Source organism: Pteropus medius, unplaced genomic scaffold (assembly GCF_902729225.1).
Source record: "Pteropus medius unplaced genomic scaffold, Ma_sr-lr_union100, whole genome shotgun sequence".
NCBI lineage: Eukaryota > Metazoa > Chordata > Mammalia > Chiroptera > Pteropodidae > Pteropus > Pteropus medius.
The window spans coordinates 8671592-8693197 of record NW_024355205.1 but is presented as its reverse complement, the minus strand read 5'-3'; the positions used below and the strand labels follow the sequence as shown (position 1 = coordinate 8693197).

The 21606-nt window shown below is 33.2% G+C and overlaps 1 protein-coding gene across 1 annotated transcript in view; it reads right to left on the bottom strand.

Moving 5' to 3' along the window:
• ZBBX (zinc finger B-box domain containing) overlaps nucleotides 1-21606 on the bottom strand; it is a 94441-nt gene that overhangs the window by 34665 nt on the left and 38170 nt on the right. Inside the window, exons 8-10 of the mRNA XM_039857653.1 lie at nucleotides 12858-13013; nucleotides 7813-7987; nucleotides 875-1001 (exon numbers count right to left, since the gene is read on the bottom strand). Coding sequence (XP_039713587.1) covers nucleotides 875-1001; nucleotides 7813-7987; nucleotides 12858-13013 — 458 coding nt within the window. The remainder of the gene's footprint in view (nucleotides 1-874; nucleotides 1002-7812; nucleotides 7988-12857; nucleotides 13014-21606) is intronic.

Here is a 21606-nt window from a genome sequence, read left to right as displayed (position 1 = left end):
AGATTTTTGGGGCTACTGAGATGAAATAAACATATTTTGTATGCGGCTAGGATATGACCTTTGGAAAGGAGGAGTGGAAAGTTCTGTTCTGAATATTTGTGTTCCCACGAAATACATATGTTGAAATCCTATTCCCCAAAGTAATGGTCGGGGCCTTTGAGAGGTGATTTAGTCATGAAGTTAGAGCCCTCATGAATGGGTGAGTGCCCTTATAAAAGACACCAGAGAAAGACCCGTCACCCCTTCTGTATGTGAGGACACAGTGAAAAGATGGCCATCTAAGAACCAGAAAGCTGGCTCTCTCCAGACATTGAATCTGTTTGCACCTTTATACTGAATTTCGCGGCCTTAAGAACTGTGAAAAATAAATGTTGTTTAGTAATATTTAATGTTAAACTCTTAAACAATTTATGAAATGGTGCATCTAATAATATGTCTTAGAATAAAATATACCTGAATACTATCAATAAAATTATGAAATTAAAGTTTTAATTAACTTAAAAGTAGGTTCTGAAAAGTATACTCAAAAGTTTTACGAATGTAAAAAATCTGAGAGCAATACCTTTTTAAAGTAATCTTTCTTTTATCATTTTATTTTGCTATTATTCTTAAATTCTAGACCATATTTGTTCCTTTTTCCCACATATACATTTCCATTTATCAAGAAAAATTCAATTAATTATGCATCATATACATACATAGAATTAAAATTCTCATTAGAACAGTATAGGCTTCATGGAGATTTAATATTGCTTTGAAATTATTTATGCAAACAGGAACCACATATAAAATTGCTACACAAAAAGCATGTCACAAAAGTGAAAAACATAAATAGCTTTTATATTTATTAATAATGCAAAAATTCAAAAAATACCTTCTGTACTTTTTAAGCCATAATTTTTCCATATAGGATATACTGTCTTCTTTAAATTCAATATTAATTAAATTTGGTTCTCTCCAAACTTTCAAGTTAGTTTGTACCTCACATTCTTCCAATGAATCTATAAAAATAAACATAATATGCATAGTTAGTGACCAATCTATAAATTAACAAAACTTCTCTCAAGAAACAGAACTCACCACTTTTAAGGCAAATATGCTTTGATAGTTATCTAGATAATCAAGAGTTTTAGACTTAAATAATGCAAAAATGTTATATATTGGTGATTTATTAAATGCCTGTAGAGACAGTTTTTTCCCAATAATCCCTGGAAATGAAAGAATCTTATGATTCACAAGGTTTTTTTAAAAGCAACTAGTTATTTTAAATGCTAAAGATAAATACGAATATGTTCATTATATATGCCATAAACACACATACACATAAAGGTATGGATTATAGCCACTGAAAATAGTACTTACACATTATAGGGAACAGAAAATAAATAACTTAGAATGGCACCTGGAGGAGAAAACTGGCCTCATTAATTTTTATCTACGTGGCTTAAGATGTTCCTGAAGTACTAAGTAAGTTAAAACCACTATTCAGAGATATTTAAAACTGATGGAGATCTCTGGGAAAGAAAGCAGTGTAAACCAAGGGTTACTCATCTCTCTACCATCCTAGATATTACTTCTCTCTCTAAATTGACCATCGTAGTTGGAAGAGAAAAATATGAAGCAGTAAAGATGAGGAGATTATTTTTTATAGAATCTGAAACTAGAGATTAGTCTCAACCTTATCCTGTAGCCTTAATAAATAGTTTCCAGAAACAGCCAAACACCTGCAATAGAAATAAACCAAAAGAATTTAAGTCACCCCAGTACTATAATTCCCAAAGAAAAGAGAGCATTGAAGAAAGCAACTGGAGGAAGTTCTGAGAAGCACCACCAGAATGCATTAAACTGAAAGGGCAAGAGTTAAGATATGAGTAAGTCATGGGAAAAAGATCCCTCCACTATGAGTCCCCCTTTCTATTGCAAACCAAAACATTTCTTGACAAGAGAAGCTGAAAGAAAAAATGAGAACTCACTTTTTTTTCAGCATAGGTCATAGAGAAGAGCCACTATGCTTGAGAGATAACCCCCAAATCTAGAAGGGTGATGAGGAGGAAGTAAAGCAGCTGGTCTGTGATTCATTCTTCTCCTACTACCAATGGCTCATTCTCAGAAGTTAAAAAATGGCAGATAACCTGGGTTCCTTTCCTTGTGAATATATGTTGATAACTGGAACTTCTGGCAAATAGGTTAATGATATTTGCTAGAGGGAAAATCTTTAGCTATGCAATGCATTTAGTGTGTATAGCCCTTGTTTAGAACTGCATATAGAAAACAAATCTAGAACACACTGATTTATGAGGCATGTCTCCCTGAAAGAATGCCATGTAAGCTATGCAACTTAGGCTTGGGTTCAATCCCTTGTTTCATGGTCCACTAGCTACTTTTGGTGAGAATTTGTGTGAGATGCCCCATCATTCATATTCATAGCACGATGGGTGTTTTCCTTAATAGACACCACAAAGTCTTAAAAGTGAAAATATGCCTGAGGTATATGAGGAACAGGAAGCCAGTGTATCTGAAACAGAACAAGCCAGGGGGAAAGTAACAGAAGATGAGATCGAAGAGATAACAGACTTTGGAACACTGGGAACCTTCCAGGCCATTATAAGTACTTGCCTTTCATACTGAAGGAAATGAAACTTTAGAGTACACTCAAATGAAATCAAGTTAGAAATCAGTAACAGAAATAGAAAACTTGGAAATTCAAAGAACATTACTAAGGCAAATGGCTAAGAAACATGAAAAGATACTCAATATCATTTATAATGACGAGCACAAATTAAGATATGTCATGTTATCTCTATCAGAGCAGCAAAAATTTTTAAATCTGACAATTTAAGTGTTGATGATAATGAGAAGAAACCAAAGCTATAATACATTGCAGGTGGGAATGTAAACTGAACAAATACTTTGGTAAATAATTCAGCTTTAGCTGGTACAGCTAAAGACATGCACACCTTAGGACCCAGCTACGTCACTCTCAGGAATAGAAATACCAAATATGTGTACACATGTGTTCCAAGAGATCTGTATAAAAACATTCATAACAGTATTGGTCGTAATGGCAAAAATGAGAATCAACCCAAACAACCATCTACAGTTAAGCAGGTAAATGGTGCTATATTAATATAACAGAAGACTATTAAGCAGTAGAAATGAATGAAATAACAATTATGGGTAAATATCAGTAATTAATATTGAGTGAAATAATCAAGTTGCAAAAGAATACATATACTAGCTTTCCACCTACATAATGTTCAAATACATGCAATTTTAACATTGTTGTTTAGAGATACACACATGCAGTAAACTGCAAGAAAATCAATAAAATGAAAAAAAAATACAAAATTTGGTCTAGTGATAATCTCTTAGAGAGAAGGAAAGAGGAGAGAAAATAGGTGCACATTGTTTTGTTTTATCTATAAGCTATATAAATTTTATAAATGTTCCTTTGTATCTACTTTATTTTAGGAAAAGGAAAATATCTACAAATATATTCAGGTAACACACATGCACAAATAATTATATATGTATATATATAAAATACCCTAGGGCAAAAAAATCACAAATTATATCAACAAAAGTGTCCTTATCTTAATAATTTCTCCACAGCACCACACCGTTGACCTCGCATCCTCCATGGTTTTTATGATCATGCACTTTACCAACTTTTCACCTACATGTATGCCACTCTTATCTTCTCTGTAGGCTTGCCTTTCCAGGCCACTAATTGTGATTCCTCTCTAGCCTGTTCTCCCCTGTTCTCTAAGGTCCAGCCACACCCATCTACCTTCAGCTCCCCTAACACAATGCGCTCTCCATCATGGAGCTTCTGCACATGCCATTTTCTGTCCCCACTCTCCAACTCATTTTCTAGACCTCAGATCAAATCTTAGTTTCTTAGAATCCTTTTTCTGATCAGCTGTATCTCAGAGTCCTGACAAGAAAAGAAAACCCAATGGGGTAATTTGAAGAAGGTTAAATGATGGGACTAAGTTATAATCACGTCTTGAGGTTAGTGGAATAAGCGATGTGGTAACACCAAGAGACTAAAAATAGTGGAAAGCTGTTACGAATACTAGGTTTGAGAAGACAAAGTAAGAGAACTGTTGTAAAAAGTCTTTGAAAGTGATAGCAGTGGAAGAGAGTTCATTTCACTGATGCTAACAACACAGGTGGAGAATGCGGTCACTGCGAAATTGCACCACATCAAGGAGAGGGTGAGTAAATACCTTACTACCTCCTTCTTGCCTTCCAATGTCCTGTTAGTGTCTCCAATTGGCTAAACCCAACCGGAAGCCAGAGAACAAGGGAGCTCAAGTGTTGCAGTCTCTAGACCTTAGAGATCAACCTTTAGGGTCACAAAATAGGTCAGAAATGGAAGAGAATGGATCTAGAAAGACAGGGTCTACTTATTTTGCAAATAAACAATCATTTCTCTCTCCCCGCCTCCCCTGGAAAAGAAAAAAGAAAAAGAGAAAAAAAAATTCACGTCTGAAGCAAAGGGAAAACACAAAACACAAAGTTTTGGCACTTTGTATCATAGGGAGATTTCAATTTGGTGATACTCCCAAGTGAAATCTAGTTAAAATGTTAGATACCAGTAGTATATATCATATAAGACAGCAGGAAACGGAGAGGAGAAAAAAAATAATTACTCAACATAAAACATAGCTACTATGGTCTTCATTTTTGTAGCTGGTTTTCAAGCCTAAATTAATTTAATTACCATCATTTCCTTCTTTCACAACCCATTCCATGTTCACATTACTGTATGTCAATATCTTTTTACCTGGTAGAGTAACTCAAATCTTCATTCCCAAAGGATCCAAGATAATACAAGCCCTCTTTTCATTGGGTTGCTAGATTTTCCCAATGAATATTATTACTGAACATAGAAAAATTAATAAGTGTGCCATCGAATGGTTTCCAGATGAAGTCTATCTTTTCTTTTTGAGTAATAATAATCCAATTGTTCTTTGGTTCTTGTGCTCAACCAACATGGTTGTACAGTGACTCTTTCTATTAATTCAGTGAGCCACAAAATGCCAGTGAGTAGTCTCGGCTTTCTATTTAATGGACACATGGGTAAATGTTCATGTAATATACAGCACCCTGTAGGAAAAGCACCTCAACTTCACAAAATTTTGCTTCTCAGACAGAATCCATACTGAACCTTCAGCAGACCATTCCACAAAACTGTAAAACTGGCTGCTTCTGGATAACACTACATATTGTAAGATCAGTGAATTCCATGGATATGAGCCCAGTGCTATACTACTTTCATAATAAAATGAACATGTTGGTCTGAGACAATGTCATGTGAGATACCATGGTAATAAATAAGGTTTCTGCTGGCAGGCACACTACTGGCAGAGAAGACAAATGCATATATGAAATACGTGGCTTTTCTCATGATGACAAAAGGTCCATCCATGGTAGAAAGGGTACAGTATAATTATCCTATAACAGATACTCCCTGTTCACCAAATCCTCTTAGCACCATGCCATTATCTTCTGTGCAATATCAAGACCATCAAGGTCTTTTTAACATTTTAATATAAAATTTCTTTCTCTACATGCTTCACAGACTCATGTGATACAAATTGACAAAATGCTGCATCTTCTTCAGTGTGTGGTAATTATCACTTGATGAAGGCATTGCACTTTTCCATCAAGCTTATGCGAGTCATTGGATCAATTCTTTTTTTTTTTTTCAATTCTTTCACCTCCACTTGACTATAAGTTCCAAAATAGATTGTAGCTGCTTTTGCACATCACTTTCACACACAGCACATAATATGCACTCATCATTTGTTGAAACAATGATCGTGAGAGGAATGTTTTATACCCTTAATATTTAAAACATTATTTGTATCTAAATATTGGCAAAGAGTAAGTACAAAATATATTTTAAAAAATTAAAATAGCCAATATTATTTTACAAGTGAATGGTGAAAGGCCAGCTAAAAATGATAAACATTTATGTCCATCAAATTGGCTCAAGTTAAAGAATTAGAAAATATGGGGAAGTAGCCATCTCGCACATTGTTAGTGGGCATATAACTAAGTCATTTATTTAGAAGACAATTTGACAATATTAATCAAAATTTCATAAAATAAATCAACACTGACCGACTCAACATTTGAACATTTATTTATTTGTTTGTTTGTTTATTATTTATTTTTATTTTTTCCCCATCTACCTCCCCCCTCTTCCCTACCCCCTACCTTCTGGTAAAAATGTATTTTAAGATAATTGTACAAGTACACAAATAGCTAAGATTGTCATCATAACTTCATTTATAATAATGAGAATTAGAAACAAACTATCCATCAATAAAGGTCTGATTAAGTAAATAATGGCAATTAAGAACACTATGCAACAGTTATAAATGATGATGTTTTAATTTGGAAAGTTGTCTCTGACAGAATCTAAGTGAAAAAGTTAACAAATAGGATACAGAGTGTTACCTCATTTAGTCTTGTATTCATGTGTGTGTGGGTGCATTTGTGTGTAAGTGTATCTATGTCTACTGAAAAATGTGTCCCAACATGTTAAAATTGGTTATCTCTAGATTGCAGAATGGGGCTATTTATATTTTCTTCTTGGTAACTTTTTTGTTATAACGAAATCATTTAAAAATAATTATATTATTCATATAATATAGTTATTCCTACTATGATAGACAAAACTTTTAAATGTTTTCAGACTTCTTTTATCTAATCTGATTCAATTTATTAAGTCAGTCCTTCTATTACTTTAAATACTATATCTTTCAAAGCGGACAAGCAATATAAAATTTGAGTAGAAAAGAAAAAATACATCTAATATAAAATTTAAAATAAAAGCACATAAAAACATAACCAATGAGAGTTATATTGAAATATATACTAAAAAGAGAGTACACAAATAAAGTCTTGGAAAAATTAATGAAATTAATGTGTCATAAGAAGTGTAGGAAAAATATGTGAAAAAGAGAAAATAATTTAATAAAAAATCCAATTCTAATTGGGAAGATGATATGTGATACCTTGATGTTAGAAATTATACTGTGTTATAAAGGAGAAATAAAGAAGAAAACCTTCAATGAAAAAGAATGAAATAAAAATAAAATCAGATGCTGTCAACTAAAATACATCATTAAAATTTATTATCTAACATTTTGTTTTCAATGAAAAGCAATTGGAAGTCTCTACAAGATTCTGAGTAATAAAATTAATAAATCACATACTTTTAAAAGTATGGTTTTCCCCAGAGATACTGGGAAACTCGAAGCAAAGATACCTTATACTTCAGTCATCTAGATCTTCAATGTCTAGAAAATGGGTGTGAAAATCATCAAGGAAAAATAAAAACAAGAAGTATTTCTTCAAAAGAAAAGAAAAACAAAAGACAAATCAATTCTTCCCCTAAAGAACTGAAAAATATTTTTCAAGACACATAAAAAATTATTTACTTCTCTACTTCACAGATCCTCCTGTTTTATGTGTTGTAAATACAGTTTCTTAAGAAATAATTGTCCTGACAAAAACTTTCTGCTAGGAGAGGGGGAGCTGAAAGAAACCAATCCTCTATTCATTTGACAGCCTGAATTTACATAGGAAACAAACACAAATAACCCCAACACCTAATTCAGGAGTTCCATAAATATTAAACCACTAACCAATGATCATACAGTGAATACTCCTTTGAGGAGTTATATCAAACTTCTATCCCAATGTTAATAGTTTCAGAACATTCACAGAGAATGGAGACAAATAAAATAAACTTAGCTTGATTTTACATTAATTTTATAAAAATAGCTGTACCTGGTTTTGCTGCATGTAAGTTCTGTTTCTCGCTGTCATCATGATGTCCACTTCTCCACTGATTTAAAACTTCCTGAAAGGACTGGGCAGAAGCTTCTTCATCGAAGGACCCTTCACATAGAAGCCTATCTCTTGGATTTGTACATTCTGCTTTTTTTGTTGCTGAAAGTTCTACCTAAACCAATTAAAGATGTAACAAAGTATGCTTTACTAAATTTTCTGTATCTTAAAATGCAGATAGCATTAATTGTTAGGCATTATGGCACATATTATTTTTGACTTAGAATAGAATGTTTTAAAGTTGTACTTATTTGTATGTTTTACTGATTTTTTTTTTAGAACTGTATTGGCAATTATAAGTGGTCTCTTCAGAAATTATTAAAACTGAAGCATGCAGTACTGAGGATTTTTCATCTTATTCACCAGTGTTCTCCCTGGAAAGCAACAACAGTCTTTTATATAAGAGTCCTACTTCTCCAATCTCCTGCTCCTGCAACCTCCTTGCAGCAGAAAGAGCACTTTTTACATGTAAATCTGATCATGTGATGCCTCTGCTCAAAATCCTCCAATGACTCTCTATGAAACCCCCAGATCCTACTAGGACTTACAAGGGCCTATAAAACCTTGTACTTTCTACCTTTTACTTCATTTCCTTCAATTCTTCCCTTCACTCACTCTGTTCCAGCTAAATTTACATTCTTGCAATTCTGGAAGCAGATTCCCACTTAAGGGCCTTGCCCTAGTTAGCTATACCCAATGCCTGAAATAATCCTTTGTCACATTTTCACACAGCATTCTACTCATTTCGTCCAGTTTCTGCTCAAATGTCACTTACTCAGAGAGTAGGCAATGACCCTATTGACGTCCCTTTCCACCACTTTCTAATCCCTTATCTGCTTTATTTTTCTCAAAATAACTTATTTCCATGTGAATTTACTCTATATGTTTATTTGTTTATTACCTGTCTCTCCCCATTAGAATGGAATGAGATGAGGGATTTTTTTTTTTCCTACAAAGAGCAGTGCCTGGCACAAAGTATGTGCTCATTAAAAGTTAGCTGAATGAATAAAGTAATAAATGCATATAAAACATTGCATGCTTCTTAGCATAATGATGGGGGAAAGGATTAATTCAGTATAAAATATAGATCCACTGTGAACACACAGAAGAAAATAAAGGTAGGATTTGGCAATTACCCATGAATCAGAGAAAATATCTATGTTAGTAAACTAAAACAAATTCTACACCAATGGCAAATTATCAAATGTGAATTACCTATACTGATCAAATTGCTAAATCTCCATTGTGTATCTTCTAGATACAAGAGAAGAATCCTTTATGTTCAGCCCTTAATTACAAAATAAACAGATAGATCGTTAGAGTACAATTGAGAGCGGATCATTAAATATGTGTACAAAAATGTCAAATATAAAGAAAAAGCACCTGGGAACCTGCCAGACACTGTGTAAGCTGTTGGCCATAGAAACACAGGTTTATTAGTTGACAGGAGAAATAGGAGCAAGGAGCAGTATTTAATTCAGATAAACAAGAAATCTATGGACAAAACAAGAAGGTGCATGATTCTAGAGAGAGGGTATTATATATAGGATATATAAATATATTATATGTATATATATACATATATATATGTATACACACACACACACACACACACACACTAAGGCATAGAGTCAAAGAGCGCAGTGGCATGAAACTGTAAGCAGTTTATATTGTTATAGCAAAAAGTGGGATATGAAAAAATATAAAGGATGAAAAGACAAAATTGTGAAGGATCCTGCCCGCCACACAGAGGATCTTAGAGTTTCCAATAAGAGGAACTTATTAGAAAAACAAAGCTATTGAAGAGTTCCACAGAGTGTGGGAGAGAATGAAATTGGGGAATAGTGAGTCTGGATGCAAGGAAACAAATCAAAATGTGTCAGCCATTTGGCAACATCTATCAACATTACGAATGCATAACCCTCTTCACCTAGCAATTTCAGGATTGCATCATAAGGATATGCATATATATATGCAAAACATTTTTCAAAATTCTTTAAACTATAGTTCATACTGGCAAAAGACTGAAACAGTATAAATGATCAATGAAAGATAGATTTTAAAAAGTCCAATAAATGGAGTATTGCACAGCCACTATATAGATGAAAAGGCTAGAGAATGTACTTATATGCATCTCAAACTATATTGTTAAGTGTAAACATCAGGTGCGCAGAGCAGTATACAAATTATATTGATATTTGTTTAAATAAATATCTATATAAGAAACTGAAAATATTATTGTTTCCTAGAAGGGGAGAGAATAAAATGAAATTTCCACTTAATAAATCTTAAGAAAATAAATTCAGTATTTTAAATAACAAGAATAGAAGTGACCAAACATTTAAGAGACTTTTTAGGTGGCAGAGTGACTGCATGAGACATGGTAACTGATTGGATGTGCAGAAGAGGGAGAGAAAGGACTATGGAAAATAACTGTTTTTGTTGGCCTGGAAAGCTAGAGGACATGCTGACATCAACAGTAACATCTGTAAGTTTTGGAAGAGAAATAATGAATTTAGCTTGAAAATACTGAGTTTCAGAAGTATGTGGGAAGGTAATTACAGGTATCCAGTAAGCGATATGTGAGGGTATGTAAATATGTATATATACTGCACTAAAGAAGAAGCACCGAAAACTCGCTGCTTAATACAAAATGGTTTAAGCACACAGCAGCTTTCCAGGACAGTTCCCTTCCAGGGAATAAATCAGAGATATATGACATTTGCATTTTATAGCTATGCCTCCGGAATACTTGGCTTCCATATAGCAGTGGTAGGATAGGAAAAAGCCAGAGGATTGTACATCAGCTCTTAAATGTTTTAGCCTACAACTGTCACATCCCATCAGAGACCAATATGACTCTGCTCAATTGTAAAGGGGCGAGGAAATTTTAATGAGCAAATGGAATCAGTGCTGTATATTTATTGCCTTTCTAGGCCACATGATATCCCTGAAAGATATGCTTTAATATCCCCACTTTCCAGAAGAGGAAACAGAGAATCAAAAAGGCTAAGTAAATTGCCTGCTGTAATAGTAAAAGCTATAAGAAAACCAGGGTCAGTATTTCAAATGCAGGTTTCTATCCCTAAAATGAAAGCTCTTTCTTTCATGAACTGCACTCTTTCCAAGGATATCCACTGGCCTGAGTCCATAAGAAAGGCCTTAAGACAAATATCAGTCATTTGCACCACTTTGATTCTTCCAGGCATTCAAATTGCTTACTAGGCTAATTAAAAATGAGATTCCTGGGCTCTAAGGTAGATGCAAACAAACAAACAAAGAAATCAATAAATGGCAGACCAGGAATGCACACCCAGTGCTACAGATGTTCATTACAGTTAAAGAATCACTGCTCTATAGCAAAGAACAGTGCCAAGCACCTGTGTACAGGTGCATACGCTGAGGATCGATCGCAATAGACTCTCAATCAGGAATACTCACCAGAATTACTGAGCAGTTGCTAAAACCACAGATGTCTGGACCCCACCCACAGAGATGCTAAACTCAGTTATGTGTATTTCTTTAACATTTCTTCGTTTGATTCTAATGTGTGCTCCTGGATAAAACCACTGAATTAATGGTTCTTAAGTAAAGAGGTGGAGGGTCTATATAGCAGTCACCTACATGGACAAGATGCATCCTTTATTGTAGGAATTAAAGGTACCAGCAAAAAAGTAAGCTCTATAGAGTTTTAGTAGGTCTACTTACCCACCCACCCCCCACTGCCCTTCTCATCTGTTAAATGGGGTAATAATAATGCAAAACTTAGATGGTTATTGTGATTATTGGCTAAGATAAGGCAGCTAATAGATTTAGCACAATGCCTAGCATCAGATTAACGAATGTTAGTTGTAGATTTACCACTATCATTACTGATTTAATAGATAAAATGACAAGCATGAAGGAGAATCCTTAAAACCATAGCCTGTGAGTAGTAGTTAAAAGTAAGTAATTTGGAATCAGAAGATCTGGGTTCAAATAGCACTATCAATGATACCTTGGGCCCTTTATAAAAACTGGATTTTTTTGCCACTGTTTTCCCATCTGAATAAAAAGAAGAATTTCAAAAAGGACAAAAAGGAATAATACATGTAAAATATTTAGGACAGTATCTGGAACATAGTCAGTCTTCAATACGTTATTATAACAATGAGGCTATAACTCATTCCATGATTCCTTACCAACAGTCTTGGCAGGTCTATTAGAACACAAAATCCACATAAATATGTTGACTTTCTTGGACAATTCAAGCATAGTTCCTCTGCTATAAAGAGATCCTACTAGCATAGAGAATGTTTTCTTTTATGTTCTATGAGCATGAGTTTGGGACTCAACGGACTAAAGTTCAAGCCTCACTCCGTCACCAAATAAGTCACACTGTGTGACTTTGGCCAAGTTACATACTGTTTCTGAACTCCAGTGAAAAAATGAGTGGTATATAACCAAATGAGGATTATTACATAGATCGAAATTTGAGAAAGTTTGTTTCTTGCTAAAAACAAAACAAAACAAAACAACATAACATGTTTGTTATAAAAATATGGACATAAGCTGATGAAAATTTATTTAGCACATCATAGGATCAGTAATCAATCTCAATAACTACCAGCATTTGGTATAAATCCGATATTAAATAACTGTGAAATTTACTATCACCTAAAACACTCAGCAAGGTTTTATATTTTTAGCCTCCCTGAAATCCTGATTAACATAAAATCATTGTATTGCATTGTGTTACCTTTTTTATGTTTCCTGACATGTAGAAATTTCCATTCATCAAAAAATCAGTGTTCAGTGGAATCAAAGCAATCTCCTTAAAGAGATTTTATAGTCAAGATGTTTTTGATTAATCAAAAACAAATTCATATTAAACAACAATGTGATAAAATAATCTGCAAAACTCTATAGCTCTAGTTAAATATATAAATGACAGTCTCCGTGGTCATTGATGAAAGAAAATGTCGAATATATTTTCATCAGCTTACCTCAGAGTTGCTCCCTGGCAGAAGAGATTTAGATTTATGCTGACTTGTACTAATCTCCTTTGTAGAGCAATTCTCCCCTTTGGGTTCATCTGGATTAACTTCCTTTATAAACCGATGGGCAACATTCAATACATTGGATAATATTTGAGATTTTGCCTATTAAAAAAGGAACAAAATATAACTAAAAAGCCTAATATGTCAGCCTAAGTAATTTAGATACATCAAATCATATTTTCATTATTTTATGACTGCTAAATTCAATGCATTTCATTTAATATTTAAAAATACAAATTGACATTTATATCAACCAATATAATAGTGAGAGCTGCCATCTATTGAGGGGCTGGTTTGGGCTAATACTATCCTAAGTATCTTAAAAACGTGTCTTTAAATCCTAAAGTCAATTCTAAAGCATACCTATTTTTATCTGTTTTAGGAATAAGGGAACAAAAGCTCTGAGTGTTTTAATAACTTGCCCTTGGTCACACAGTGAATGGGTGGCACAGCTAGGAAGCGACCCCAGGTATATATAATTCTGATGACTCATAGCCTTCCACTATGTTAATCTCAAATAAGCAGATGTGTTATTTTGTGCACATTATGGCTAAAGAACTAAATATAGCTAATATAGTAGGAGCCTGAATAAGCAGTAATAAGTATTCTTTGATGATAAAACATCTTTACAAAGTATTAACTATTCAAGAGCACACATCTACCTGTAGTTCCCTAGTGCAGGCAAAGTTTTTCCACATGTCCTACCTTTGCTCATGAGTTTCAGTTGCCAGGAAGGCCTTCCCTCCCCTACTATCCTCTTTGCCTGGCAGATGCCTATTTCTTCTGGATTTGTCCCAAGTTACTCACACAGGTCTAGGAACCTTTCACTGCCTTCCTCCCCAGCTGTGTGAGGTGCTGATTCTCTGTACCCTACTCCTACCCTGAGTAGAGCCCTACCAACCCCTACAATATTGATTTTATGTCATCTTTTGGTGTCTATCTATCCCATCATAGCATGTAAGCTCACAGAAGGAAAAATTATGTCTCCCTAAGTCTTTGTAATGCTACTACCATGCTTGGCAGATAACATATAGTAAAAACAAGGTGTTGGGGGAGGAAGCAGAAGAATTGCAGAATTAAAATAAATGACTGAGAAAAAGAATTCAAAAAACCTTTTCATGTGCCTTCAGAGTGGCTGAAAAAGAACAGGTGAATCTCGGGAAGGCCCAATTTCCTGAGGACTTTCCTATCAGTACTACTCTGGTCTGCCCTAAGACCCTGCAGGATTCTGAATACCATCTGAAGTTGAACTAAACTAACTCCAGGGGAAAGAGGCAGGCTCTTCAGAGGCTCTCTGAGAACCTGGCAGTAGGAACGCAAACAATCAGTCTTAGTTCTTAGCAAATGTCCTCAAGACAGAGGAAAACTTCGGCAGAGATCAGACATAATTATTTTGTATTCTCCCATGGAAAATTCCTATTTTTAAATTTTCATCAAGTTACCTATTTAAATAGCTGATGACATTGAAACTTTCCAATATGACCTTTTGTAAATTTGTTAAGATTCACTGCCATCTGATTTTAGAATAAATCAATGTACATCAGATTAACTAGTGTTATTTCACACTGAATTTATAACTTAGCTATGAAAAATCACTAATGTGACCTATGCATATATAGTGTTGTCCATATACAAAGCTATGATATCTGCTCCAAATTTTCCCAATGATAATTAAAAAGCCCATACAGACCTATGTAGTCCTTTTTAAAAAAGAAATATGTAATGATAGTACAATATTATTGTCTATATTCATTATACTTACAGTAGATCCCTATGGCTTATTTACTACTAATTGTACTTAACACTGCTGAACTGTATACTTAAAAATGATTGAGAGTAACACTTATGTTATTTGTTTTTTAACCATGATTTTTAAACAATGAGCACAAAGAAATGATGGGTGCATTTTATCATTTATAAATTGAAGCTAAATACAGTTGATTTAACAAGAAAAAAAAGAAAAAATAATAATAAAAAAAATTCAAGCCAATGGTAATGCTTAATCCTTCCAGATATACCTGTATTTGGACAAATATTTTTTAAACAAAGTAATCCAATCTATCTGATTTTAAATTCCCTTAAATAAAGAATAAAGATCTGTGATTTCAAAGGTGGTTAAAATGTCTAGTTTTCATTTTATATTTTTTTAAATATCAAAAACAATACAATTAATTTTATATAAAATTATCAAGAAAGAATTATAATTCAATTCAAGTATATATGTTTATTTAAGCAACATGAAACAAAGATTATTCTTTCCCTAAAATGAATCTTGTTATCAATGTTTCAATAATTTTTATAATACTTTTAGGTAGCATTTTAAAAGACTCTGAAATGGCCAAAATAACTCCTTTATTCTTACATCAAATTTATTGTTAAAAATAAGTTAAATATCATGGCAAATTGGTAAAATGGAATGCTATATCTGGATGTCTTAAAGTTCTGTTAATTCAAGATAAATAAAATGCTAATAAATGGAAGTATTCTTTCTCAGAACATTGCATATTTAAATATTACTTTTCTCAGTTGTAAGAGTGCATATGTACACTTTTTTTCTTATTCTTAAAATAAACATACAAGGAAAAGAAACAGATATTGTGATCCCCATTACTTCCATAAGGAAACCCAAGCTCATAAAGCTTAAGTCAAAGCCAAGTGGATACGAAATATCGGAGTTTGTTAGAACCAAGGTCTTTCTTCTAGCCTAATCTTTTTTCCCTGCTGAATAACGTTAACACAGGAAATAGACTTTCCTTTGATCTCTTGAACTTAATTAAATTTTATTTCTGGTATAAACATTATTCCTTTAAGAAAACAAAAACTATAATTCTATATGCAATTGCCCATGTGGGGATGAGGTTGTTTAGTTTTTACTTTTAATTTATTTTGGCTTATTTTCATGTTTGAGCAAGCAGTAGCAAATTAAAGGAGGAACAGAGCTTCTCTTTTTGTTCATATTCTCTATCATCTACATATTAAGGGAGGGAAGGTGGAGGGCTATATAAATTTTGAAAAAAAAACAAAACTTTGAACAACGAAGTTAGAAAGCATTCTATAAGAGTAGAATTATAGAATAAACTTAAACCATCTATCTCTTAACTAAGAAGTGTAAAATTTAACAGAATCTATAAGATTAGAAATTTACCACAGTACTATAACATGCTATTATACAATAATTAAAAGTTCCTAGATATATGAAACCTATATTGCATGTTAATGATTTGCAACTTCTTCTCCAGACCCAATCTCCCATACTTACTCCAGAGAATAATTGACAACTAATTGCTAGATACTCACATCTCTCCACCTAGGTAGGTACTCCCCTTGAATCTGATAGAGCTCTTTAATTGTTTGATGAATGCAAGAAATAGTAATGAGTTTCACTTCCAAAGGCAAGGTAATAAGAAAAGGGTGTGCCTTCTCTACTCTTTTAACTGTTCAGCAATCTTGTTAAAAAATGTACAGTGATGAAACACATCATCACTAAAATGTCAAAGGTTGAGACAAAGAGATAATCCTAAAACCAGCAAGAGAAAGGGCACTTACTTACAAAGGTATTCCCATAAGAATGTTTGCTGATTTTTCAACAGAAACTTTGCAGGCCAGAAGGAATTGGCACAAAATATTGGCACAAAAGTGATGAAAAACAAGAACCTACAACCAAGACTACTCTACCCAGCAAGGCTATCAATTAAAAATGAAGATGATATAAAGAGCTTCCCAGACAAGAAAAAGCTAAAGAAAGTCAAGCCAAAATTATAAGAAAAGTTAAGGAGATTTCTATAAAAAGAAGAAGGGGGAAAAAACATAAATATGAATATAAAATGGCAATAACTACATACCTATCAATAATCATTTTAAATGTAAATGGATTAAATGCTCCAATCAAAAGACATAGAGTAGCAAATAGATAAGAAAGCAAGATCCTTACATATGTTGTCTACATGAGATCCACTTCAGATCAAATGACACACATAGACTGAAAGTAAAAGGATGGAAAAAGATATTTCATACAAATGGAAATTTTTTTAAAAAGCTGGGGTAGCAAGACTCATATCAGACAAAATAGACTTTAAAACAAAGACTCTAATAAGAGACAAAGAAAGGAATTACAAATGATAAAAAGGATCAATACAAGAGGACACAATCCTAGTAAACATATACACATTCAACATAGGAGCACTTACATGTATAAAGCAATTATAGATCAACATAAAGGGAGAGATTGACAGGGGAGCACTCATAGCAGGAGACTTTAACACCCCATTGACACCAATAGACGGTTCTTCCAGGCAAAAAAAAAGCAATAAGGAAACAACAGCTTTAAATGATTCACTAGACCAGATGGATTTAATAGATATTTTCAGAGTGTTTTACCTAAAGCAGCAGAATATGCATTCTTCTCAAGTACATATGAAACATTTTCCAGAATATACCACAGCCACAAAACAAGTATCAATAAATTTAAGAAAGTTGAAATCATATCAAGTGTCTTCTCTGATCACAATGGTATGAAACTAGACATCAACTACAAGAAAACAATTGGAAAATGCAAATACATGGAGGCTAAACAACATGCTACTAAATAATGAATGGGTTAACAATAGGATCAAGCAAGAAGTCAAAAGATACCTAGAGATAAATGAAAATGAAAACACAATGATTCTAAATCTGTGGGACATAGCGTAAGCAGTCCTAAGAGGAAAATTCATAGCACTACAGGCCTACCTCAAGAAACAAGAAAAAGTTCAAATAAACAATCTAAACTTATACTTAAAAGAACTAGAAGAAGAACAGTAAACAAAACTTAAAGTGAGTAGAAGGAAGGAAATAATAAAGATCAGACCAGAAATAAACATAATAGAGTCAAGAAAAACAATACAAAAGATCAATGAAAGCAAGAGCTGGTTCTTTGAAAGGATAAACAAAACTGATAAATCTTTAACCAGACTTATCAAGAAAAAAAGGGGGACCCAAATAATAAAATCAGAAATGAAAGAGAACTAAGGACTCCAAAGAAATACAAAGGATTATAAGAAAATACACGAACAATTATATGCCAAAAATTGGACAATCGAGAAGAAATGGTCACATTCCTAGAAATATATGCTCTCCCATAACTGAGTAAAGAAGAAACAGAAAATTTGACTGACCAATTGCCACCAACGAAATAAGATCAATAATCAAAAAACTTCCAAAAAAAAAATCCTGGACTAGATGGCTTCATAGGTGAATTTTACCAAATATTTAAAGAATTAATACCTATTCTTCTCAAAAAATTCAATAGGAAGGAAGGCTTCCTAATTCTTTTTTATGGGGCTACCACTACCGTCATTCCAAAACCAAAAACACTACAGAAAAATAAAACTATAGGATAATATCCTGATGAACATTGACATTGGTGCAAAAATCCTCAACAGAATATTAGCAAATCGAATTCAGCATACATTAAAAATGTCATACACCATTATTAAATTAAATTTATTCCTGGGATGCAAGGTTGGTTTAATATCTGTAAATCAATTAATGAGATACACCACATTAACAAATGAAAGATAAAAATCATAAGATCATATCCATAGATGCAGAAAAGGCATTTGACAAAATCCAGCAATGATTTATGATAAAAGCTCTCAACAAAGTGGAAATACAAGGAATATACCTCATCATAATAAAGGCCATATATGATGAACCTACAGTTAACATCATACTCAATGGAGAAAGGCTAAAAGTGGTTTCCTTAATATCAGAAATAAGACAAGGATACCCACTTTCACCACTTCTATTCAACATAGAATTGAAAGTCCTAGGAACAGCAAATAGACAAGAAAGAGGAAAAAAAAAGTCATCCAAATTGGAAAGGAAGAAGTAAAACTGTCATTATTTGTAGATCCGCATAATATCATATATAGAAAATCCTAAAGATTCCACCAAAAAAACAGTTAGAGCTGATCAATGAATTCAGTAGAGTAGCGGGATACAAAATATTCAGAAATTGGTTGCATTTTTATACACCAATGATAAACTATCAGAAAGAGAAATTAAGAAAACAATCCAATATACGATTACATCAAAAACAAAATATCTAGGAATAAAATAACTAAGAAGGTAAAAGACTTGTTCTAGGAAAACTATGTCATTGAAAAAAGAAATTGAAGAAGATACAAATAAATGGAAGCATATAGCATGCTCATGGGTAGGAAGAATCCACATCGTTGAAATATCCATACTACCCAAAGCAATCTATAGATTCAGTGCAATCCCTATCAAAATACCAATGGCATTTTTCAGAGAACTAGAACAAATAATCCAAAAATTTATATGAAACCATAAAAGATACTGAATAGCCATGGTAATCTTGAGAAAGAAGAACGAAGATGAAAATATCACATTACCTGATGTCAAACTATACCACAAGTCTACAGCAATCAAAATAGCATCGTACTAGTATAAAAACCAACACAGATCAATGGAACAGAATAGAGAACCCAGAAGTAAAACCACACTTATATTGTCATTTAACCTATGACAAAGGAGGCAAAGATATACAGTGGGGTAAGGACAGTCTCTTCAACAAATGATGATGGGAAAACTGGACAGATACACACAAATAAATGAAACTGGACCACTTTCTTACACTGTCTACAAGAATAAACTAAAAATGGATTAAAGACTTAAATGTAAAACCGGAAACCGTAAAACTTCTAGAAGAAAACATAGGCACTAAACTTTGATATTGCTATTAGTAATTTTTTTTCTTATATATCTCCTTGGACAGGGGAAACAAAGGAAAAATAAACAAATATGACTACGTCAAACTAAAAAGTTTTCCATAGCAAAGGAAATGATCAACAAAATGAAAAGACAACCTACTGAATGGGAGAAGGTATTTGTCTATGATACATTTTACAAGGGCTTAATATCCAAAATGTAGAAAGAACTCATAAAACTCCACAACAACAACAACAAAAATCCAATTAAAAAATGGGCAGAAGACATGACTAGGTATTTTTCCAAAGAAGACATACAGATGGCCAATAGACATATGAATAGATGCACAAGGTCACTAATCATCAGAGAAATGCAAATTAGAACCACATACCTGTCAGATCGCCTATCATCAATAAATCAAAAAACAATAAATATTGGTGGAGATGTGGAGAAAAGAGAATCCTTATGTACTATTGGTAGGATTGCAAATTGGTACAGCCACTCTGGAAAACAGTTTGGAGGTTCCTCAAAAACTCAAAAGTAGAACTGCCTCTTGACCCAGCAATTACACTTCTGGGTATTTATCTGAAGAAAACCAAAACAATAATTCGTAAAGATCTATGCACCCCTATGTTCATGGCAGCAGAATTCACAACAGCCAAGGTATGGAAACAACCTAAGTGCTCATCAACAGACAACTGGATAAAGAAGTTATGGTACATATATACAGTGGAATATTACTCAGCCATTAAAAAACGAAATCTTATTTGCAACAACATGGATGGACATAGAAGACATTATGCTGAGTGAAATAAGTCAGACAGAGAAAGATAAATACCATATGATTTCACTCATATGTGGAATCTAAGGAACAAAAGAAATGAACAAACTAAATGAAAACGGATACAGAGAACAAACTGGTGATTGCCAGAAGGGAGGCGAGGGGGGCGGTCTGGGTGAAAAAGGTGAGGGGATGAAGAATACAAATTAGTAGTTACAAAACAGTCACAGGGATTTAGAGTACAGCATAGGGAATATAGTTAATATTATTATAATGGCTGTGTGTAGTGCCAGATGGGTGCTGGAGTAATCAGGGGGATCACTTCATAGCTTATATTTCATACACCTGAAACTAATATAAAATAATAATTAAATTTTTTTTTTTAAAAAAAAGAGGTATGATGACCTTGGAAGTAACATATTAAAGATTCAGGTGAAAGTCACCAAATCATTGCTTAAGAGGGAGATGTCTTAGGAACATCCATGTCAAACAGTAAAAAATAAACTTTTACTGTTTTAAGCCATTGAGATTTGAAGGTTCTTCTTTTATTGAAGCAAGCATTATCCTACTGCATAGCCTCAAATTTGGAGACAAACCTAACTGGGTATCGTTTGAGCTAGCAAAAAAGAAAAAAAAAACTTGTTTTAAAAATGTGTTTCCCACTAATAACGTACATAAAAACATTATTTCCATGTCTTACCAAAGTTTTCCTCTCTACTTGGAAAGGTGAGCTTTCCTATTAGAATTGTATTTATCATTTTATACCCAGATCAAATGTTATCCAGTTCCAATGTATATTCAAAATAGCTTGAAAGGGTCAATTGTTTAATCTCTCTGAAACAAACTTTTCTTCCTCAACTAACTGCAGCAAAATTAACATATCTTCTGTGTGCTCTTATACATCCTTGCTTACATCGGTACTATAGCTATGCTCCTCAAAGTAAAGCTATATCCATAAATCAGCAGCATCACAGTCACCTGGAAACTTGCTAAAAATATAAAATGTCAGGTCCCAAACTAACTGAATCAGAATCTGCAGTTTAACAGGTAACTTGAATGCATATTGAGTTTTGAGCATCACTGTGTCACTTATCAGTCAATTGTGTTACAACTGGTTAAATACAACTGTCTTTCCTTTTGTGATTATGAATTCCTTGAGAGAAGGGACTATGTCTTATTCTTCCTTATATACAATGTTTCACA